The sequence below is a fragment of the Pongo abelii genome, chromosome 16, assembly GCF_028885655.2.
Source record: "Pongo abelii isolate AG06213 chromosome 16, NHGRI_mPonAbe1-v2.0_pri, whole genome shotgun sequence".
NCBI classification, from domain to species: domain Eukaryota; kingdom Metazoa; phylum Chordata; class Mammalia; order Primates; family Hominidae; genus Pongo; species Pongo abelii.
In genome coordinates, this window is record NC_072001.2 from 90,970,667 (window position 1) to 90,994,343 (window position 23,677).

The following is a 23,677-nucleotide window of genomic DNA, read 5'->3' on the forward strand; positions in this document are numbered from 1 at the left end:
TAAATTATTTGGTAAAGAAAAAATTGAAAATAAAAGGTAAAATTATTTATTGTAACAATAACTGAAGTCCTATTTCTTGAAATCCATGAAATATAACTAAAGTAATTTTTGAAAAAAAAAGACAGCATTTAAGCATTTATTTTTAAAATAGTGAAAATATAATTAAATTAAATAAGGATTCAACGAAACAAAAAAAAACAAGGCAGTAAAGATCCACTAAACAAATGCAAGGAAAGTAAGAAGAAATAAACAACAAAATAAAATAAATACTGATTAATCAGTGTAAAACAAACAAAGCAAAACAACCAGCCAAAAGGAAAATAAAAATAAGAATTGATCTACACAATCAATTGTTAGTTCTCTCAAAAGTTACATAAACTTTTGGCAAGATTAATAAGGGATGTAGAGGAGACAAATGTAAAATGTTAAGACTATTACAGCCATAAATTCGAAAGTATACATGCATTCATTGGTTTACTAAAAATATTAATTTTTAAGAAGTTGAAAAGTTGAATACAAAAACCATAATTGTAGTAAACAAATCTATACATTAAAAAATTAGAAGGTTCAGATGATTTTCTGGTTGAGTTCTATTAAAGTTTTCTGTCTTATTTATACTTTTTCAAAGCAAAAAAAGATAGAAACTTTCCCACACCATTATATGTGGTTTAAACGTCCCTGAAGACAAAATCAGTCAAATTTAACATACAGCCTTACATGTATATTTACATAATAAATATCAACATATATAGTTATCTATATGTGTGTAAAACTATCTGTTATGAATATACTCTCCAAATATGATTAAAATATTATATCAAATCAGCAATATATTACAAGAATTCCATATTATATATAGCTCAATAAGGTTTGCCCTAGAAATGTAAGAGTGTCTCAAACTTAGGAAACCTACTGTTAAATTTACTAAATTAAAAGATAAAAGAAGAAAAACCATCTTTTCAAAAAGGCCCAAAATTTCCAACATCTTTTTCTGATTAAAAGTCAATTCATAGAAGGTAACTTCCTTTATTAAATACACTAAATATCATATTTACTGACAAAACGTCAGGAAAATACAAGGTATCTTCTATCACGAATTTTATATGACATTTTTCAAGAGGTCCCAGCCAATGCAATAAAGCAAGAATTTTTTAAATGGGGTAGAAATATTGAAAAAAAAAGTCAAACTGCCTGTTGTATGGATATGATATGACTATTCAAGACAATTAACTAAAAAGCAGTTAGAACCATTATATGATTTAGCAGCCTACCCAGAAATAAGAGAAACACACAAAAATCAAACTATTCTCACATGCCAGTGGCAACGACTTCAAAATACAATGGAAAATAAGATTGTTTGTACAATAACAACAGAAGTGTTTAAAACACCTTGGCATAAACCTTAGCAGAAAATGTCCAAGGTTATTTAAAGAAAAGCATTGGAAAACATAAAAGAGGATCTGAACAAATGAAAAGTTGTGTCATTTCCTTGAATAGGAAGACTCAATGTTATACATATTTCATTTCTCCTTTAGATTAATCTGAAAATTTAACACAATATATATGAAAACCCAAATGAAATGGTGTATGGAAATTGACAAGATGAATCCAAAATTGATCTAAAGTAGTAATTATTTGATACAAACTAAGATATACTTGAAATAGAACAATAAGGGAGAGTTACTCTATCAGATAGCAAAGCATTTTATCAAACTATGTAATGAACACATTGCGTTTTGGCATAGGGTAGACAAATTTATTAATGGAACAAACTAGAGAGTCCAGAGGCAGACCCATGTATAAATATTGGAATTTAATATATGAAACAATGGGTTAGTAATTAAAGTGTTGGGACAATGAACTATTCATTAAAAAAAAATACGCTTAGATACCTACCTCACACCATATACAAAAATCATTTCCAGATGGATTAAAGAGCTAAACATAAAAAACAAAACAATAATAATATTAGAAGAAAACTTAGAAAAGTATTCTATATCCTCAGAAAAGGAAGGCCTTCCTAAATAAGACACATGTTCAAGAAGCCATCAAGAATAAGATTTAGAGATACAACTTAAAAAAATTAAATGCTTTTGCATGGCAAAAGACAACATAAGCATAGCTAAAAGACAAATGGTCAAAAAAGTACAATATATGTAACAGACAAAGAATTAAAATCCATATAATACAAAATGCTCCTTCAAATTAGTTAGGAAAAGCAACCCAACAGAAAAATGAATACAGGATAAGAACAGATGAACCACAAAAGGACTAGAAATGGCCACAAACATATGAAAAGATGTCAACTAAAACAACAGAAACACACAATTCTGAATGTCAATTGCGAAAGATTGAAAAAAATTGTTGCTATCTTGTGTTTGAGAGGGGTGAGGAAAGAGTTATTCTCATGCCACTGGTGAGAAATGTTTCTGCTTTTTCTGAGGGCAGCTTGGTAGAATCTGTCAACACTAAAGGTGCAAGTGACTTTGAACCCAGCAATTTCACCTCTAGGAGTCTTAGAAAGATAATTCACTCAGGTAAGCAAAAATATTTAGTTAAAGGTGTTTATTTCATTCATTCCAAAGGCAAAAAAATTGTTCACCATTAAAGTTATATGCAGCAGTTAAAAAAGAATATAGTATAGCTATGTGTACTGATACGTAAATATATCTAAGATATATTAAGTGACAACACAAGGCATTGAAAAATACATTGTAGTATTCTTATTCATGTAAAAATGTATATGTGGATACAGATGCAAATATATAGTGATACCATGTAACCTTGAAAATGTGTAGAAAAATGTCCAGAAAACCAACAAACCAGTGGCTTCCTCTATAGTATGTGAGTAATGACCAAAGAGAAAAATCCCACTTTTTGCTATATATACATATATATATATATATACACACACACACGTACACACACACACATAAACACATATATATATATATATTTCTATGCTGTTTGAAATTTTGTGATAATCATGTATCACACTTGAAAATTTAAAAATAGTAAAAAAAAAAGTGCGAATATAAGGAAACCAGTGGATCTAATTTAAGTTCTAGTTATCAAAAAATTAATATTTTTAAAAGAAAAATTATGTTTGTGACAGAATATCATGGACTGGTTTATTGCACTTGGTTTGTTGGTTTAAAAAAATAGAAGTCAGGAATATAGGGACATTTCTCTTGGTGAAAATTTTTCAATAACAGAGTCCTACAAATTGATGCTGGTGTGTATCTCATTTCACAATTTTAAACACAATCCAGAAGAGGTATTCCAGATTGAAAGCTCCAATTTTACAGACAGAAATTCAAGTGTCCTGGGTGTAAACTGTAATGCGCTTAAGTATTTGAGCAAAAAAGTGTCAGAAGGATATTAATTGGTCATGGAGACTCTCCTGAGAAGAATCTTCAAAATTCTAACCAAGCAGCACAACCAATGTGGATGAAGTTTATACTGCATTCTTCCAGGAATGGACTATTAATAAAATATTTCAAGAAGCCTGTGATACAACAAAGAGCATGACATTGGAAGTCAGAAGCCCTGGGTTCTAAATGTCACCTTTGACAACCACTTAACACCCTGTGCACTTCAGTTTCCTTATCTTCAAAATAAAAGTGAAGCAACAGCCTGCCTAAAATGAGATTATGTTTGTAAAAACCCATTGAGCATCGTTAAGTGCAAAAGTATATACACAAAGTACAGTAACTGTTCATTGTGTGTGTCTTTATATGCTACTGTGCAGCATAACAAACCTAATTTCCTCAAATTTCCTTATTTCCCATAAAAATCCATGCTGATTTTCCTCCAAGGTGACCAATATCATTCTTTGGAGAGACCCTGTCTGGGAAAGGTAGTGGTCAAAGCCTTCCCTGGTAAAAAATTATTGACAAATATGTCCCATGGTAAAACTTAGCCAGACATAAACTAGCCAGAAACAGTAATATGAACCATAAGAATAGTGCTAATTAATTAATAATGAATGCTGACCACTGCATGTTACATACATCCCTTATTTAAGCTCTCTCCATTCCTGTGTGATAGAAACCTCTGTCATCCCCAAGTCACAGATGAAGATAAGGTACCTTGCCCAAGCACTGCATAAGAAATATTAGCTACTGACCCAAGCTCTCAATGAGATAATTAAGGATTTTAAGGCTGAACCCTAAAAAAAGAGATGTAAGTAATAAGGCACAGGAAATATTCCAAGGAATGATTCTAGAAATAAAAATAAGTACTTGGAGGGAAACAGATCTTTGGATTGCACTGGGGAAGAGCCCACGGTTACCTTGGTACCTTCCACCAATCATTGCCTTTCCCTGACCTATCACACACGCTCACAAAGAGGATGAGAGTTTGAAAAATCTGGGAGGCTGAAAGTGCTCATGGGGAATGAGCACTAATTAAAGAATGCAATCCTGGTTGCATTATTAAGACTGTTTCTCAGAAAAATGACCACTCCTGGTATACTACGGATCAAGCTGGAGCAGAACGAGAATGTCACTATCTCCATAAAATTCCTTTTATACCCAGAGACCAGATGGGTTCTGAATGATTCTGGATTTTGTGTAGAGAGACCAGAGGTACCTGATCAACTCAGGCTTTAGGATATCCATGCCAAGGTCAACTACAAACCAAGAACTTACAGGGGAGGGTCAAGTGCCTATTCCCAAATCTGGCCAAGCCAGAGTTCAGTCTCTGTGAACTCTGAACCTTCCCTGTAAGCAGCTTCCTGATGATTCCCATAGTCCCTTGGCAGGGGGTGCCCTTGACCCCTTTCCCACCAATATTTGGTTAAAAGCTTTTACTAATTTTCTTCACACGTTAGCAGGGCTGCCAGATTAAATACAGGATGCCCAGTTAAATTTGACTTTCAGTTAAACAACATTTTAAAAAATTATAATTATGTCCCAGATATTGCATAGAACATACTCATACTAAAAATATGTTGGCTTTTTTTTTTTTTTGTCTAAAATTCAAATTTAGCAAGGTGTCCTGTATTTTTATTTGCAAAGTCTGGCAACTCTGGATTTCAGACCTGGTGAGGAAGTTGACATTATGCTCCAGAACATCCTCCTTTTATCCGCTGGGCTTTCTGCACGTGTTCAGGCTCTGTCTCACTCCCTTTGCCTCTGCCTTGTCCTAAAGAAGACTGATGAGTTAGGGATACAATGCACAGAAAAACTTTCTTCTCTCTCCTCCTGTGCTCTTCCCAGCCTTCTCTCCCTGTTTCTCCTTAGCATCCTCCAGTGGGGTGAATGTGGCAGAGAGGGGACATGGCAGCCAGGATTTTCCCCTATAAACACAGCTCTGCTACCTTCTAGCTGTGGATCCCTGGGCAAGTCATTTTTCCTACTCAAGCCGGTTTTCTGGTGTGAAAATGGAAGGGATAACTATAATCACCTCCCAGGGCTGTTTGCCTGATTGTAAGCACCTGGCATGCTTGTTAAAAATACAGATTCCTAGGCTTGACGGCAAACCCAATGAATTAGACCAGAGGTCAACAGATTATAGCTTGTCACTTGTTACTGGAAACAGAGTTTTACTGGCATAAAACCATGCTCGTTAGTTTATTAGTTCCTTTTTTTTTTTTTTTTTTTTTTGAGATGGAGTCTCACTCTTGTCGCCCAGGCTGGAGTGCAGTGGCAGGATCTCGGCTCACTGCAACCTCCACCTCCTGGGTTCAAGCAATTCTCCTCCTTCTGCCTCCCAAGTTGCTGGGATTACAGGCACATGGTACCATGCCTGGCTCATTAGTTTCCATACTGTCTATGATTGCTTTCATAATGCATGGACTGAGTTGAATAGTTACAGAAGAGATCACCTTAAAGTTGCAATAGGGGCCACCTGCAAAGCCTAAAATATTTACTATGTGATCTTTTACAGAGTTGGGTGGCCTCTGACTTAGACTCAAAGGGTAGGAGAACCAGAAACATATGGTTTTGTTGTAGCGTTATCAAAATACTAATAATGCCTTAACACCAAATACCACTCAGTGTCAAAAGTTCCCAAATGTTTTCAAGTGATTTTGAAAGTTGGATCCAGAAAAGATCCACACGTCACATTTAGTAATGTCTCCTAGGGTCTCTTAATCTATAGGATTCCCCTACCTTCTGCCCCAACTTTCCATTTATTTATTTATTTATTTATTGTTGATGATCCCGGGTCACTTGTCCCAAAAATTTCTCACAGTCTGATTATTTCACTGTATCCCCATGGGTTATTTCACCTGTTCCTCTACCTGCCGCATTTTCTATAATCAGGAACACTTGATGATACCTGACCAGGTATCCAGAGCCCTGATTAGATCTAGGTTCACAAATGGTGCTGTTTGCTTCTTTCTATAACACAACACCAGGCAAACTTCTTTGTGATGTTAAGACTGATCAGTGGATTCAATCTGATATGATAAAGTTCCCTTTCACCTAGCAATTTTAGCAGCCACTGATGATCACTGCCCAGGCCCATTATTTCTTTAGTGGCTGCAAAAGGGTGACATTGTAATTATAGTATTCCTTCTGCATATATTAGCTGGAAATCTTTTATAAATAAAAAGGTCCTTTCATCAGCTATTTGGCTACACTGGAAACTGTTTATACAGGACCGGTAAGACAAATTCATTCTCTTTATTTGCTAGTTATTACAATAATGAATTCATCCCATAGCATCCTCCAGAGGTGACCAATGAGAGGTTTGTTTTGGTTTGTTTTGGCTTTGGAAAGCATTACCAATGCTTGTTCTTTAAACACACACGCATACACACACACACATACACACACACACACACTTGAAGTGTTTCATTCTATTGTAGTTAGTAGTTATTATTTCTGATGCCTGGTGTTTCGTCTTTGGGAAATGAAAGCCTATGCCTCTGTCTTCTCACATAACGCCAATAAATAGTCTTCACAGCATCCTTGCTTTCTGACATAAAACAATACTCTAAGCTAATCTTGTACATTTCCTACTCCAGCCTTTGAATCGGCCATATCTCCAGGGATTCCTGGATCCTTTTGGAGGGCAATGGAATTTAAAGACCACAACATGGATCATTGGAGTGCTCAGCTCTACTGGGGTGGTTATTATTTCTAGGTCTTTGTTGTAAAAATAGCTAGGAAAAAAATTTCTTAAGAGAAAAAAAATCATGACTTCTTATTGATTTTTTTCATATCAAATTTAGAATTACAGAGCTTTTATTTCTTTAATTTTATGTTTGTGTTTTTTCTCATGCAGAAAACCTTGATTCCTATTAACACTCATAATATTATCTGCTTTATCCTAATTTGTATAAATAATATACAGTATATTAGAGAGAGTTTCAAAATAACAGTTCAAATATTATTATTAATAATATGATTACTGAAAACAACCTTCAACCTACAATCTTTGCAGCTCTTTCTGTCCTTAGAATCTACCTACTAGGGGCATGTAGAAAACATAGCTATGTTTTAAAGTAATCTGTAGTAACTCCTTTCTGTGTGGTGAAGCCACCAGTGTAATACACAATTAGGCTTATTTGTTTCATGTTTCCTTTTAATTTTTAGGACTTGCTTTGTTTTTTATTTTGCACTTGATTTAATGTTGCTTTATAATGATGTAAAAACTGAGACATTGTTTCAAAGTCAAAACCACAAAACAAGGTACATTCAAGCAAAATTTTGTCCCATCTCTGCTCAGTCTCCTCACCCTGTTCTCTTCCTCCTACAGATAACCATTTTTGTTTGGTTTTAGTTTATCTTTCCATTGTTTCTTACATAAGAAAATATGGATTTACATTCACTTCATCACTATCTTAGATAAAATGTAACATACCATATCTGTTCTATTCTTGGCTTTTTTCACTGAAGTTCACTCATTCTTTTTATAGCTGTAGAGGATTCCACTGTGCTTAAAGATGCCACAGTTTCTCCCACCAGCCTCCTATTAATAGGCACTTTGATTGTTTCCAGTCTTTTGTTATTGTCCATGGGGAAGTGAACTTTTTATATGTACCTCATGTTATCCATATACACCCTGAAGAGCAAGAGCCACTGTCCCATGGGATGAGGTCTAGAATTTCCGTGCCATACAATAGGCAGAGATACAGTACAGTGTCAATGCAAGTGGTTTCAAACCAGAATATGCAGAACATGAAGTCTATCCAGCGTGTACTCAGGCAAGGATAGTTTTGAGGGATTTTGCAGATGCACAACTCTCACATGGATTTTTTCTAAAATTAAATGCACAGCCCCTGTGATCCATCAATCCCTTTTCCAGTTGCCCCCACCCCCGACACACACACACACACACACACACACACACACACACCCCACACACCACTCTCCAAAAGGAAGGACAAACTTCTCACCCATTCTAAATCTCAGGAGGGAAACCCTACAGAGTACAATGGAAGGAGCTGTATAAAATACTGGTACAGGTGTTGAAAATGAATCTCTAATGATTGGGGAAATATCTGTTTGCAAGTTGGATAGTTTTCAATTATTTTCAAACAACTGGAGAGGGACAAACTTAAAAGAATTATCAGCTGAGAGAAGATTGAAAGTAATTTTTGATAAGAGTCTAATATGTGATTTTAGGAGTATAACTAGATAATAGTTCAAATAATTGAGTTACATTTTAATAACAAAATGTCTTTCTTTTCCATCAATTTATCTTTCTTAGTTTCAAACAATATTCATTAATGAATACATGAACTAATTGAAAATATGAGATGCATTTCCATTAATATTTTACTTTTTATCTTTTATATTCATCAAAAATTGATATGTATATTATTTTGTCAACTGCCTTTTTTGTGCATCACTAATAATTATACCTTAATTTCCAATTTCTGTGTATTACTAGTAATCATAATGATAACTCAAACCAAAAACACTTAACATCTAGAAATGTATGATCATTGGCCATTAAAAATTAAATTTAAATCTTCATACATATTTTTGTCACAGTAAATTATGATAGAGTGGCCAATAAAAGGATTTCATGCATAAAAATATATAAAGATAAAATTCAGTGGGGTAACTGCAATGAAAATATAAATTCAAGGAACAGGAGCCATGTAAAACTGACTGTTTAAGAACTTGTTCATGTGTTTAATAGATGATGTACCAAATTGCTCTGGTACTTAAAGTTCATCAGATGTGTTAAAGGAATGATGTATTTTTAATGTCAATATTTACAATATTCTGGAAATGACATTGAATGCAACTATTCAAAATTACTTTGAAGATTTTTGATGGCAACTTAAGATGTACAACGGACATATATATTTTTTCAACATTCTTATAGGAGCATAAACATTTCAAGACCACAGGTACAGAGACTGAGCATTTAATGGTGCAAAGTTCAGAGTCCTGCTCCTCTTGTTTTTCCCCAAGGCTGTATCCTACCCCTCCTCAAGCCATCAGCTCTATATACTGGGAGAATGGGACAGGAGGGGAGCAAGAGCAGCAGTTCCACCTCCAGCCCTGGGATGCCTAGCTGAAACCCCCAAACCCCATCTCTTTCATTCAGGTCCTTAGGGCTCACGCTTTGCCCCACTCCTCAGGGCCAGAAATAAGTGGTGCAGAAGGTGTTCAAAGTCTAGTGGCTACAAATTCTCAGGCTCCAGGTTCTACTTGGGGCATAATGCCCCACATGGCAGTGTTCCACTCTGGGGAATCTCCTACCTCCCAACTCACCCAACCACAGCTGTCCCTTCTCTTCTAAGCCAGCCTTTCCTGAAAAGAAAATTGTCTTGCTCATTTCCATTGAGTGACTGCAACTTTTCTTCAAAAAGAGGGAACCCACCGCTTTGGGTTAAATAGAAACTCAGCTAAGTTCTACAAGGTTCTCAGGCTTCCGCGTCTAATTACAGAAGGAGCAAGCTGGTGGATTCCAAAAATCACAGAGAAGCCTGCTTCTCGCTGAGAGGTTCAAAACATCTATCCTCACACAACTCCAACGAGGTATACAGGACACGAAGTAACCCATATTCCAGATAAAGAAACCGAGACCCAGCAAAGATGAGCAAGCGTGGATTCACAGGGCATAATATTTCTGGAACCAATGGAGGGATTCAAGCTTCCTCTGTATTCCCTAATCTGCATGGGCTGAGTCAGAAATGTTTGAAGTACATGAGAAAGCAACTCATCTACTTTGGAGGAGACAACTCTGAAGAGCGGTAAAACCTTGGCAACATATGTTAATGATAAATGGTCTATCAGGAGATTATCATAAAGGGTGTCATTTATGGTAAGTGTCATTATTTTTTTATTTATTAAAATTTAATCTTTCTTGATTGCTTGTCTATTCACATAGAAAAGTGGTTATGTGCATTAAGAAAACATGAAAAACTAAGTCTATGCCTTCGTCATTCCCTGGGAAGTCTGGTTTCCCACATGCCCCAGTGGCCTTGGCCCGTTCCACCTTGCTTGGCTGTCTGAGGATGGCATCAGCTATGGCTAGCAGTCACCTTGAACATGATCCCACTAGCAGTCCCAGCAGCCACCATAACAGTCTTTAAAATCATCGGCACTCTTGTTCCAGAGGGTTTGGGAATTTCCCTCGCATGGCTGCACATAACGGGTTAGCTACATGTAATATACATACACACATCCATACACTGTGGTGAGGTGGTTTAGATGGACATGTGTGCGTGACAATGCACATATGTTAATGATAAATGGTCTATCAGGAGACTGTATCTACAGTCATAGATACAGACCTGGGCCTGTCGGTCCTGCCCTGATCATTTCCTGATTGTATGGGGTTGGTGAAACTTCCCTTGGACATTTCCAGAAATAAATGGCCTAAATGGAGGACGAAAGGCCCAAAGTCTTCCTCTAATGTGTTCTGTCTTCATGCAGTGAAGAGAATGCTTTTGTTCTAAACTAGTTAATCAGAATGATATAGCCCTCCTTCCTGGAATGAACCTTTCTCACTGCCCCCCTTCTCCAACTGTTGGTATCTCTCAATAGTTCCTTCCCCACATATGCGAGAGGCTGCCAGAATCTTAGAAATAGCAGCCTGGCCTTCAGAAACTCTCTCCTAGTTCCTACCTTTCCTCCTCCTCCCCTGCTCTACCCTCTCCTCACTGTCTAAGACTATTCTGAGTTGTGGATACTGGACGCTGTATTTTGAACCAGTTCTTTGGCTCTCTTCTCAGCCACCTGATCATTTATTAGGCATATCTCTTTGGTGGTTCAGCCTACTTTCTCTCCAGATGTCATCTGGATTCCTGGTATATCTTTGTGGGGGTGGGGAGCAGCCCTACCCTGTAACTGTACCTTGTCCAGCTCCTCAAATCCAAGTTTCTCAGAATCCAGGGCTTGAAAGGAAAGATTCAACACTAAAGCTGTAGCTAATAAACACACAGGATTGGAAGTTACCCAGCCTACTTGTAGACATGGAAACCTTGGCCAGAAAAGCAATGACTTTTCCAAGTCACCAAGAATAGTAAATGAAACAGAACTGAAGTCCCACAGAGTCTGGTTATTGTTTTTAATGTAAACATACTACTGGACTATAGCATACATACACAAAGGCAAACAAATCAGAAATATACAGATTGAGTCTCTGAATGAAGTTTACATTTTGGTTCTGAGGATGAAGCTCTGAATTTTTTATCTTGCCCAAATTCCTATCTAAGGGGTCTGGGGAGTATGCCCTAGAAACCACAAATTCTCATCACATGGGTTTTATTTAACCCTGTATATCATTACTTATTTTCCAATCTGACTTTGGCATAACAAGGGAAAAAAGCAAAATGTTTTACCCCAAAATATATTTCCTTGCCATACCTTGAAATTGCCCTGCAAAGTCTCTTGTGGGAAAAATCCACATTATATGGAGACTCTCCTTCCCCCTTTGTTTTCCTTCCTTTCTTTTCAGATCTGGGAGATAATCAGCTAAGAGCCAGGCACTCCTTTAGGTCTGATAAGAAACATTTTACAACCTGCTCGCTCTCTGAAGTCTGCTTTCTGAGAGATTCCTCTGCACAATACAACTTGGTCTCCACAATCCTTTATCTTAACCTGAACATTCCTTCCCATTGATCCAGATCTTCAGATAAATTCAACCGTCAACCAGAAAATGTTTAAATATACCTATAGCCTGGCACCCAGCCCCACCTCCCCGCGTTGACTTGTCCTGCCTTTCTGAACCAAACAAATATATTTCCTAAATGTATTTGATTGATGTCTCATGCCTCCCTAAAAGTATATAAAACCAAGCTATACCCCGACCACATTGGGCACATATTCTCCGGACCTCATGAGGGCTGTGTCTGGCCATGGTCATGGTCACTCATATTTGGCTCAGAATAAATCTCTTAAAATATTTTACAGGCCAGGTGCAGTGGCTCACGCCTGTAATCCCAGCACTTTGGGAGGCCGAGGCAGGCAAATCATGAGGTCAAGACATAGAGATCATCCCGGCCAACATGGTGAAACCCTGCCTCTACTAAAAATACAAAAATTAGCTGGGCGTGGCGGCGCACACCTGTAGTCCCAACTACTCAGGAGGCTGAGGCAGGAGAATTGCTTGAACCTGAGAGGCAGAGGTTGCAGTGAGCCGAGATCACACCACTGCACTCTAGCCTGGTGACCGAGTGAGACTCTGTCTCAAAGAAAAAAAAAAAAAAGGGAGAAAGGAAAGAAAAATGTATATATTACAGAGTTTGACTCTATTCATCGACAGTTCTATAGTTTTCCTTCTTTTTACCCTGATGTATATAGACTTTGAGTCACCTGGTAGAACTCTGTGTTCTCCCCAGTTTGTGTGGGTGCATGCCTTAGGGATATATTAGTTTGGATATCCTTTTGATTTCTGATCTACAATACATGAGTGTACACTCACAAATACATGTCCACCTGTGGCCTCGCCCCAGTTATGGAAACTCCACAGAAGCAAGCTTTATACAAGAGATTATGACTTTTCTACAATGACATCAGACTTCTGACTTATCAAGTCAGAATTGCTTGCCTTCTTTTTGCCTCTCCTCTTCCCAGTAAAGCAGGACAGACTATTATTTAGCTTCTTATAGACAAACTGAATATCTCAGCTCCGAGTATAGTAGGCGCTTGAGATTCTTTGGAGGGAAAATGCAGTGAAAACTCACAAAGACATCATTATAGTATTGCTCCCTCAGAGCAGGGCTTTCTGACAGTTTACGCAAACAGCATCCATTTAGCGGAATCTCAGTGGAACGGCTGTCTCAGTCTGAGCCTCTAGCCCCAGGATTAGGAAAAACCCTTGGAGTCTTCCAAAAATACAAGGAGTTGAGAGCCAAGCTGTTTAGCAGTGTGAGCCTAGAGGATAAATAGGCCCATTGTGATTCTCCCCAGTTCTCTTACCTAGAGCTGCATCTGCCAGGAGCAAAGTTCTGAGGGAAGCCCCAGGAACACATGCCTTTTATAACTTATTTTGTTTTCCTCTTTCTTAATCCTGCCTAAATTCTAGCACTCTTTCTGAGACCTCATTGTCCTTTACTGCCCCCAAACAATGTATTTTTTTATAGAGCAGACATTTCAACTCCAAAGATGTGAGTTGAAAAATAATTTGGCCCTTATTTCCTTTTGCAAATGGCTACACTGAGGCCTGCTGGCTGCACTAATATCTTCTAGTGGAAACAAACTTTAAGATGATGTTAAAAGAACTCAAGTCACTCAACAAAGCTGGACGTCTCAATCAAGCTCAGATCCATGGATCACACTAGATTCAAAGGGATCCACTCAGCCCCCAAATGCAGGTTATAATATCATATTCATAAGTAAAGAATGGTAGAACACATCCTTTTAATGATCTTAGATTTTGAAAAATTTGACCCTGCATAGCTCAGGTACTGAGAGTTAGGTTCTAGTTTAGATTCAGACTTATTTAGCCAAAATAAGACAATTTCTTTCAAATAAGATTGACTTTACTTGTTAGAGGCCAAAAAATGTAAAAATTATAACGTATCAGAAATGTGTATACAGGATAAGGAAATAGAGGATCCAAAAGAATGAAGGGAATAATGTATAACTCAGCCAATGCTATTTGCTAGCTAAGCAACCATAGAGAATTTATTTAACCTCTGGAAGACTTGACTTCCTTGTGCATAAAAATGGGAATAATAACACACTCAGAACATGTGCTGAAATTAAATGAGATAGTAAGTGAAACAGAGGCATGGCAAGGCTTCAAGACACCTGCACATACATAATACTTTGAATCTAAATCTTCCTTGAAAGATGCTAATTTCTCAATGATTATGATCATGTATGTTACACAGCACTTCCAATTTTTTCTAAGGACTTAGATATTCTGCCCAATTACCCTTACAATGAGACAATAATCCCAAATGTATGGATGAGAAACCACTTCAGGGATGATATGCCAGCCAGTCAGCATGGTAAAGACAGAGATAGAAGTTAATCTATTGCCGCAATCCAAGTCTTTCTTTTTGTGGGTTTTGTAGGTTCAAGACAGTTGCACCTAAGTGCTGGAGGCAGTTTAAAGGAGCTGCCAGATCTGTGTGACCACCGGTCTGGATCCTTGGATTCAGGCTGTTTACAAAAGCGGGGCTTAGACACTCAGGAGGAGCAGCTAAAGTGAATTTTGAAGACAAGGGTGGGCTGGTTAGAATGTGCAGTTTTCTACTGTGGACTAGGCTCAGTGACTGCATATTCTGTGTGTGAAGCTTCTTTTTTCTTTTTTCCACAAAAGGCAAACTTAGCTAGGAATGGGCTCACTGAGTTATCATTTAAGCGACATTAATAATATCTCTTATTGATTGAATATCCCACCAGCTTTAAGATGATGGCATTGGATCCTTGAATCAGGGATTCTAGGCTGGGTACTGTGGCTGATGCCTGTAATTCCAGCACTTCAGGAGGCCAAGGCAGGTGAATCACCTGAGGTCAGGAGTTCAAGACCAGCCTGGCCAACACAGTGAAACTCTGTCTCTACTAAAAAAAAAAAAAAATACAAAAATTAGCCGGGTGTGGTGGCACACACCTGTAGTCCCAGCTACTCAGGAGGCTGACACACATAGAAATTCCCAATCTAATCCCTTATCTTATTTAAATCCTGGACCCAGAGCATGCTTCTTGCAAATATTTATAAGCGAACAATACTACTAACACCATAACAACTCTAATTGCAACTGTTACTTACTAACATATCTTGAGGCTTACCAAGTGCCAGCCCAGTCATTGGGATGAATAAGAGTTGTAATGGTGTCAGTAGGGTTGTATAAATATCTTACAAATATTTGCAAGAGGTATTCTCTGGGTCCAGGATTTAAATAAGATAAGGGATTGGATTTGAAACTTCTATGAGTGCAGGTAGATGGGCATAATTAGTGGTAAGTGATGGTAAAGATTTAGGCTGGATTAGGGAGTAATTTTTGAGTGTCTTGGACTGTAACTCTTTCAACATAAGGCTGTCTTGAGGAAAGATAAGTATTTGCTGGTTTGTGCTGCTATAATAAATAAATGGAGACCCATCCCTTCTTTCTCCTCCCCTTACCCCCTCAATTTCTGTGCTTTTAATCCCCTGCCCCTTTAATGAAGTATTCAAACTCCATCAGTCAGGGCACATATTGCAGGTTGGACAGATCAGCCAGAAAGGCACAGCTGTAGCTAGAGGTAATATCTAGTACTTCCAAACCACTCCAAATTAACCATTCTAGCTGGAGGGAGACCCAAGCCTTTGGGCCCCCCTTTTGTTTTATTAACTGCCAACAGAAAATGCCAGAAGTAGCTGGAGAGGGAGCCCAAAAAGGGGGACCAGGAAGACTTTGCATATTTTAATTTCTTCAGTAAACAATACATAGCACAGCAGAAACCTACTACTGATGGCCACATCCCCAGGCAAAGGGTAGTTGGATGCACATCACGGGAGATGACATAAAGAATATACAAGTCCTTCGTAGGCTACAGGCTGCCTTATCTAGCTTCTCTGAGCTGGAGCTGAATTTCCCATTTGTCCACTGACTGGCTGCTGGAGGAGCTTTGATAAGGGCAAGGAGAAGGTGGACACAATTAGCCTTCTCACACACCTAAAGCTTTCTTGGGAGTTGAATGCACTCTTCATCCAATGGAAAATGGGATCTTTCTTTGAGTCATGAAAAAAGACCCTTTAATTCTAAAGGAAGGATGCTAGGTGCCTGAGAGGAGAGAGCTCACAGATCACTTGCAGGACCACAGACATGAAACAGTTGATAAAGTCCTTTATCTTCATTTAAAAGTGGGGATTCAACTTGGAAAAAATAACAGGGTTAAATTCTCAAGGAAGTCTGAGGTTGGGTGGTAACAGCAGTCAAAGCACTCTGGGAACTACAAGGTGATTCATCAAAAAAAGAATTACCACCACACTTTTTAAGCACCACAGGTTTCTAGTTGGGCCTTTCCCTGAGAAATGCCAGGAAAGGGGTATCTATTAATCCAGCCACACAGGCCTGGCAAGGCCTAGAGCATCCTGGGATGGAGACAGCAAGAGGGAAGGTCTGGCACCAAGAGAAACCAGGAATCGGAGTGAAAAGAGCACTGGATTGAGACTCAGGTCATCTGGGTTCTTGTCTATCATGTGGTCCTGGCAGCCTATGCATTCTTTTGGTCTCAATGTTCATACTTGGAATAATGACATAGTCAGACCAGAGTTTTGCAAAGATTCCTCTCTGCTCAAAAATTGCATGAGATTGTTGAAAACATAATTTTCTCATCTGAATCAGGACATCAAGAACACTGAATGAAAGCTCAACTCAAGGCCCTTCTTAACATCTGCAGCATCAGCAGCCTGACTTTACAGTGGGGGTGTGTGTGTGTGTGTGTGTGTGTGTGTGTGTGTGTGCGCTGTAGGCAGTAAAGGAGAGCATGGGTCAGAATTCAGGAGTTCCAGGACCCTGCCCTAGTTTGCATCATACCTCCTGGCTCACCCCTGGCCTCCTGTGTTCTCATCTGCATAATTGGTAGGGTGAGGGAAAGAGTTTGACTAGTTGACCTTTAGGTATCATCCAGTTCCAAAAGGGGATGATTTGGTCAAGTAGAGACTGGTTAACCTTTGGATGCCCCTCCTGGCCCTGTGAGAAGGTTAGAGCTCTGGGGTCCACTTCGTTCCACACAGCCTGCTACTCTACAACTGGGTCCCGGGGTGCCTCTTGGCAGTGAAGGGTGTAGGCCAAGGGCAGGTTCAGATGAAAGAGATGGAGGAGCTGTACCTCCATGCAGCATCTGGCATTCCAGGCCATAATCTGAGGCCTGCAGCTGTGGGCTGCTCCATCTCTCTTTATAAACAAGCCCTGCCTCTTGGCTTCTCCTTCAAGGTCAAAAGGCAGGAGAGGACTGCTCTGAGGATGAACCTACAAGAAAGTCTTAAATGTGAAGCCAGAAATCACAGTTGGAGGGTTGTTATTCAAAGGCATTCCTTCTCTGTTACACACATTCCTGTTTCCAAAAAATATAGAAGGGGAATTTGAGCAAGTGGACTTCTTGTTTGTAGGCTAACGAAACTGGGATGAAGTATCTTTCTCAGGGTCACCTAGTGGGTCCCCAAAAGGTCGAGCCAGGCTGAGTGCTGGGGTAGGTAATCCCCAAGGGTAGAGCCCTCATCTTAATTTATCTGAAGCTCTGGTCTCCACCATAACAGAGGTAGAGAGAAATGCTTTCAGCATTCCAAGTTTGGGAGTCGAGTTGGGTGAAGTTCCTGTCCCAGTGAACAGGGATACAGACCAACAGCTTATTGCATGTTTATACTGTGCTAGGATATATGCTAAATGAATTAAAATGCACTGCTTCGCTCAATCCTCCTAAAACGCATTGGCTCTGAAAACTACTATTATCAACAGCATTGTATTGAGAAAGGAAGAAAGGAAGGAGGAAAGCGGGGCGGAGGGAGAGAGGGAGAAAGGAAGAGAGGAAGGGAAAAAGGAGAGGAAGAGGTTAAGCATCTTATTCAAAAATGCTTGAGACAGAAACATCCAAGTCTTATACCCAAATTACTCTGATTCCAAAACCAATGTTCTTATTCACCACCAAGTTAAAGTTCTTATACATTCTAAATTGAAAAGAGACTCATTAGTAAAAATGTTTTAAGGCATGTAAATTGATGGGTTAGGGTGGCAGATTTTGGATAATGTGATAGAAATCCTATAAATTTGATTTATATAAAACACTCAGAAAACACTCAGAAAAGCTGAAGGGGAATTTTCATTCAGAAATATCTAAATCAGCAGATTCAATGAAGTAAGATGGGAACCTACACCAGCCCAGAGAGCGCTCATAAAGATGACATCAGAAAATATCTATGTTCCTCCATAGACAGACTGGAAAAAAGCAGCCAGTCATGGACTTTGCTTCCTGTGTCTTTCTCTTGCAGCTTTTCTCTACATAATGTCCAGTCCCACTCTTGTAGAAATGGCACTGATAATTTCTCACCTCATCAGCTAGGCTCCTGATGGCAAGGCCTCCCTGACGAGGACAAGCCTTCACTACTGAACATCTAGGTCCCAGATAATCTGTTCAACTGCGGCAGCATTTGTCATCATAATTTTCAAAATACATTAGCCTTGATTGTTTGGAAATCTATTTCCCGTTAACATCTCTTTCTCTAAGATGCTGGTCTCGGGCAGACAAAGAGAGAGGCAGAGAATGATGATGAAACTACGGAAAGAAGTCAGAGTAGAGATGAGAAGGAAGAAGGGAGAGAGGAAGCAACAGGCTCTACATGGTGACATTATTTAGGTCTTAGAATGAAGCCAGCACTAGAAATAATTCCTAAACCTGGAAAACAAAAATTTTATTATAAAGACAGTACATTGCCTTTTTGCTTAAGGTAGAGAGTTTTCTGTCACAGCTGAAAAAATCCTGAGAAAACACTAGAAAATTCGACTCTCAAGTTAGTTTCTATTTCTAGAAATAAAATGTCTATTTCTAGAAATGAACCAAAGAAAAAAGATTCAGCGAGATCCCAGAGGCCCATGTAAAAACCGACATGCCCAACTAGGATGAAACTACAATAAGCCTCCTCTCACCCCGACTCCCCCTTGCTCCTTCCCCACCCTACATGCCTGCACCCAAATGCCAGGGCTTCACTGGCCATAAAGCCTCACAGGACACAGTTCACAATGTGGGCTCTGAGACTGGTGTCTGAACTAAAAGCTTTCCTTGGAGGGCTGCATTTGCCCCGGTGCCAGGATTCTTCAGCCGGATGCATCTGCCTGGAGATCTACTTTCCATTAGGGCTAGCCACAAGTGGCAGGAAGAGAGGAGGCAGCACTAATCAGAGGAACTAGCTAAGGCTCAAGAGAGGTGGGCACCAGCCTAGAAATAGCAGAACCCACATCATCGCCAGACAGGAGGCGGTGTCACAATTCTTGTAGTCATATGAATTTCTCATGAGTCATTTGTCCCAAAAGAATTGCGGAAGCAAAGGGACTTGACCAGCTTTGAAGATAAGATGCAGACCAAGAAGTTCCAACACGAGACTAGGGCAACATTCTCAGTGAGCGGTCCTGGATGGCACAACCAGAAAGATTCCCTCCCCTCCTCCATCATCTTCCCTGTAGCTCCCACAACCCCTTCCCTTGAAGACCTGAGCCCCACTGCATTCCAGGCACCTTTTATCATCCTGTTCTAGGGACTTGCTTTGCTCTGAGACACTATATTTCTTCAGATCATCAGAAAGCAAAATGCTAAGGCAACTGAGAGTTTAAAGATTAATTACTATTTAATGGGCAGATTTCTTATCTCTGGATAAATCTCCAGTTAGTTAAGAACTCAGAGGACTGGGACTAAGAACAGACAACCAAACTCCCTAAACTAATGAGGACATGCGATACCATGTACATTCACAGGCATCTTACACAGGGGACTGTATCAGTTTTCCCCAAAAGGCCAGTCTTAATGATCTTGGATCACAAGACTTGGGATAGCAATGAAAAGGGGGGAAACCACATTCCACAATTTCAAAACCATTAAACTACATTGGTGTTTGACTTTGGGAAAGTCCTAGTGGGTTTTAGAATACTCTCTAGCTTATAGACATCTTCACTGCAACCACACCCTCTCCACAACCTCAGTGATGGCTGGAAAACACTCACACGCCAAGAGGGGTGAACAAAGCTTGTCTTATGCTCTCCTTGTGTACCTTGGACATGGAAATAAACAGGTACGTGTCCTTAGGTTCCTTAGAAATACTAAGTTTGGGTGGGGAGATATCCCAGCATGCTGTTTTAAAGGACCTGTCTATGACTAAGACATGCCCAGCTAGAATGAAACTACAATAAGCATTTTTTTTTTTTTTGAAATGGAGTCTTGCTCTGTTGCCAGGCTGGAGCGCAGTGGCGCAATCTCAGTTCACTGCAACCTCAGCTTCTGGGGTTCAAGTGATTCTCCTGCCTCAACCTCCCAAGTAGCTGGGATTACAGGCATGCGCCACCACGCCCGGCTAATTTTTTTTTTTTATTTTAGTAGAGATGGGGTTTCACCATGTTGGACAAGATGGTCTTGATCTCCTGACCTCATGATCCATCCACCTCGGCCTCCCAAAGTGCTGGGATTACAGGCGTGAGCCACCACGCCTGGCCACAATAAGCCTTTTTATATGGGCCTCTGGGATCTCTCTGAATCTTTTTTCTCAGGTTCATCTCACCCCTGAAATCCCAGCATACTGCTGTAAAGGATGCGTCTATGACTAAGTCTCTAAGCAGATTCCCAGACCAAGGCACACTCATGACCAGGTGCCCTTGCAGACTTGTGTCTAAGGCATGGGTATTATTCTTTTAAGCTTCAGCTAAGCCCTTCTGGAATTAAGACATATCTTGTATGTGTGAGTGGCAGGGCAGCCTATATGTAACCAGAAAAAGAATGACTATCCTTGTCAGTTTGAAATATAACCAGACACTTCTCATCTTTACCCTGATTCCCAGCTGGGACTCCACAGAGCACACAGATGCAGAAGAGAGAAGCCAACTTTGTTGAGATGGGTTAATATTTTAGAAGAGAAGCTAATTTACTTGCTTATTTGTTTCTACCAGAGGGAGAATTCAGATAAGTGAAAGTGGAGTAGCCTATGGAGGAAGATGAATGATGCTTTCCTCCTCAGCCCTCAAGTATCAAAATGACGGGGGAAACTAGACAAGGGTCCCTAAAAGCAGTAAAGAACCAAAACTTGATAAGGTAACCCTACCCAATAGTTAGAAGACCACAGCGAGGGACATCCCAGTGCTTGGAGTATATTTCTGTGATGGTAACAATGTAATGAAAAAGAAAATCCATGCCTAATGACAAGAGTAATGGCTTCTCTCTACCCCATGACACATGTTGTGAAACTAAGAGACATTGCCTTGACATGCATTGAGACCCTGGGATAAATACGCTCTAAAACTCCAGGGAAAGTATAGCATCACAGGTAGAAATCTTCTCCTTTATCACAAAAGGAAAACTGGAGAGGGTTATTGGCATCCCAAAGTAATTCTTTACTGTGTTGTAGCAGGTCTCTCTTGTGCATCTAAATGGTGATTTGCTTGAAACATAACCTTATCAGGAGGTTACCATATTATGCGTAAAACAACAGGTTACCTATTTGTTTTCTGGGAAATATATGAAAGTATACCACAAATAAATGCAACATTACACAGTGATATTGAGGTTAAATATAACCATCATATCTGAGATGTGGTCCAGAGACATCCTGTTTCTTGCTAATAGCATCCTAAGACTGGATGAGGTCAGTCTGTGGATTCCATTCACAAAGGCAGACAGGAAATTTAGGATTATCTTCAAACTCAACTCTTCACTCAAACTGCTGTCGAGAAACCTTTGTTCAGTCTCAGCACTCTGCATGCATTCTCCCCACCTCTATTATCTATACACAGACACCATGCATGGTCCCTCCTTCCAACATGCGTGAGCCCCAGGAACACGGACTCAGTGAAGTTAAGCCTCCACCTCAGCCGAGGAGGGAAGCCACACAGGAAGATTTACTCTCATGCCCCAAAATTTCCCATGCCCATCCCCATTTCCAGTGACAACACTCAAAAAACAAAGCAGCAGAAGTTGTTGTGCCTTCATGCGCAATCAGCAAAGACATGGACAACCACCCCAACACATCTACTGCTCCTGATCCAGCCATGCAAATCAGCCCACACACGGGACATTCGGGTCACCCAGTGAGTCCTTTTCTTACTTCCACTTCCTGCCAGCTGGTATCTGTGGAAAGATGCTGAGGCTAACTGACAAAGGCAGAATTTCAGACATAATTCAACCTGGATTTAAAGCCTGGCTCCACTATTTTCTATTTCTGAGTTTAAACATCAGTGTTCTCATCCCCAAAGTGGAACTATAATAATGTCTTCATGAGAACAGTATAAATTAAACAAATTAATTGACTCAAAGCCCCTATCAAGGTGCCTGGCTAGAGCAGGTGTTCAGCAGATGTAAGCTGCCCTTCCATTACCCCACGGAAAGGCAGATGGGAGAAGGAAGGACCTTAAGATGCTCTGAATGGCCAGCACAAGTCAGAGATTAAGGGACTTTCTACAAAGACGCTCCCCAAATAGATGAATCCACAGCCATGTTCACTTTCTGATGCCATCTCAGTGATGTCAGAGGGAGATGAAACCTGTGCTGACCATCAAGCAGACAAGGTATCCTTCCAGTGCCACAGCCACCTGGTTTTCTCTCTTTGCTTTCTGTCATTATGAAGTTTGTGAGTATTTCTTTATTTGGACTCAGAATTTTCAGATATGATTTCATCCATGCAGTAAGTTTTAGCTGAGTCATGAAAGCCCTCCTTGGAGAAACTAAATAAATTAAAATATTTTGTATTCTTTAAGCAATGCAATTGCTTTGACATCCCTACCTAAACTACACACACACACAACACTAACTACCACCACCAACACCACCACTATTACTACCACCAAGTACTTCTTTTTCTCCTCTCTGCTTTCCTTCTCTCTTGAGAAACTATCACTCTTAAATTTACTATATACTTTATCTTTATTTTTTTATCTCCCTCAGTAAGAGCAGCGATTTGTGTCTGTTTTACTCATAGTTGTATTGCTGGCACCAACAATAACTCAGAATACATGGATAAAATGACTGTATGCCCCAATTTACCAAGAAAGGTCTAAATTTATGCCTGTAACTCCTATTTAATTATTAATAACTTCCCTTTTCATTCTCAGAAGGGTCCAACTTTAGACAATCAAACATACACAGTTGATTAATATTAAATATTTGTTGAAAATAATTAATAAATTTGACCAATTTGATATTTTAATGCAACCTGTCAGTTCCTAAAACCAAGAGTTTGAACCTGATGTGACTGAAATACATACAATATTTTAAAAGCATGAGAAGAGACTGATTAATCTTCTATAATGGTTCTGCTTGCAAAATTCTCATAAGGCTGCCAAGCATGTTTGTTCTGAAATACCCTAGCTATACACAGTTGTTAGTACTGAAAATCTTAAACTTTCATGCTATTATTAGGAGCAGTGTCAAGAAGAGAAACCTATAAAATTGATTCTGAGAGAATCTGGGAGGCTATGCTTAATTTACCACCCTAACCAAATTATGAGAGAAATGAATGAAACTGTAAAAGCATTCCTTCCCATGCACCTGCCCATAGGGCTGCAGTATCAGGATAATACTGTATATTAGAAACCAGAAGCTTCTCACTTCAAAACTGACTTAACTACCGCATGCCC

At 39.3% G+C, this 23,677-nt stretch overlaps 1 protein-coding gene across 2 annotated transcripts in view; it reads right to left on the reverse strand.

Moving 5' to 3' along the window:
* Window positions 1-23,677, reverse strand: part of NTRK3 (neurotrophic receptor tyrosine kinase 3) — a 392,667-nt gene that overhangs the window by 9,675 nt on the left and 359,315 nt on the right. The window contains exon 17 of one of the 2 annotated variants that reach the window (XM_002825781.5): window positions 1,897-1,938. The exons of the other annotated variant lie outside the window; for it this stretch is intronic. Coding sequence (XP_002825827.2) covers window positions 1,897-1,938 — 42 coding nt within the window. The remainder of the gene's footprint in view (window positions 1-1,896; window positions 1,939-23,677) is intronic. 2 annotated transcript variants of the gene reach the window in all.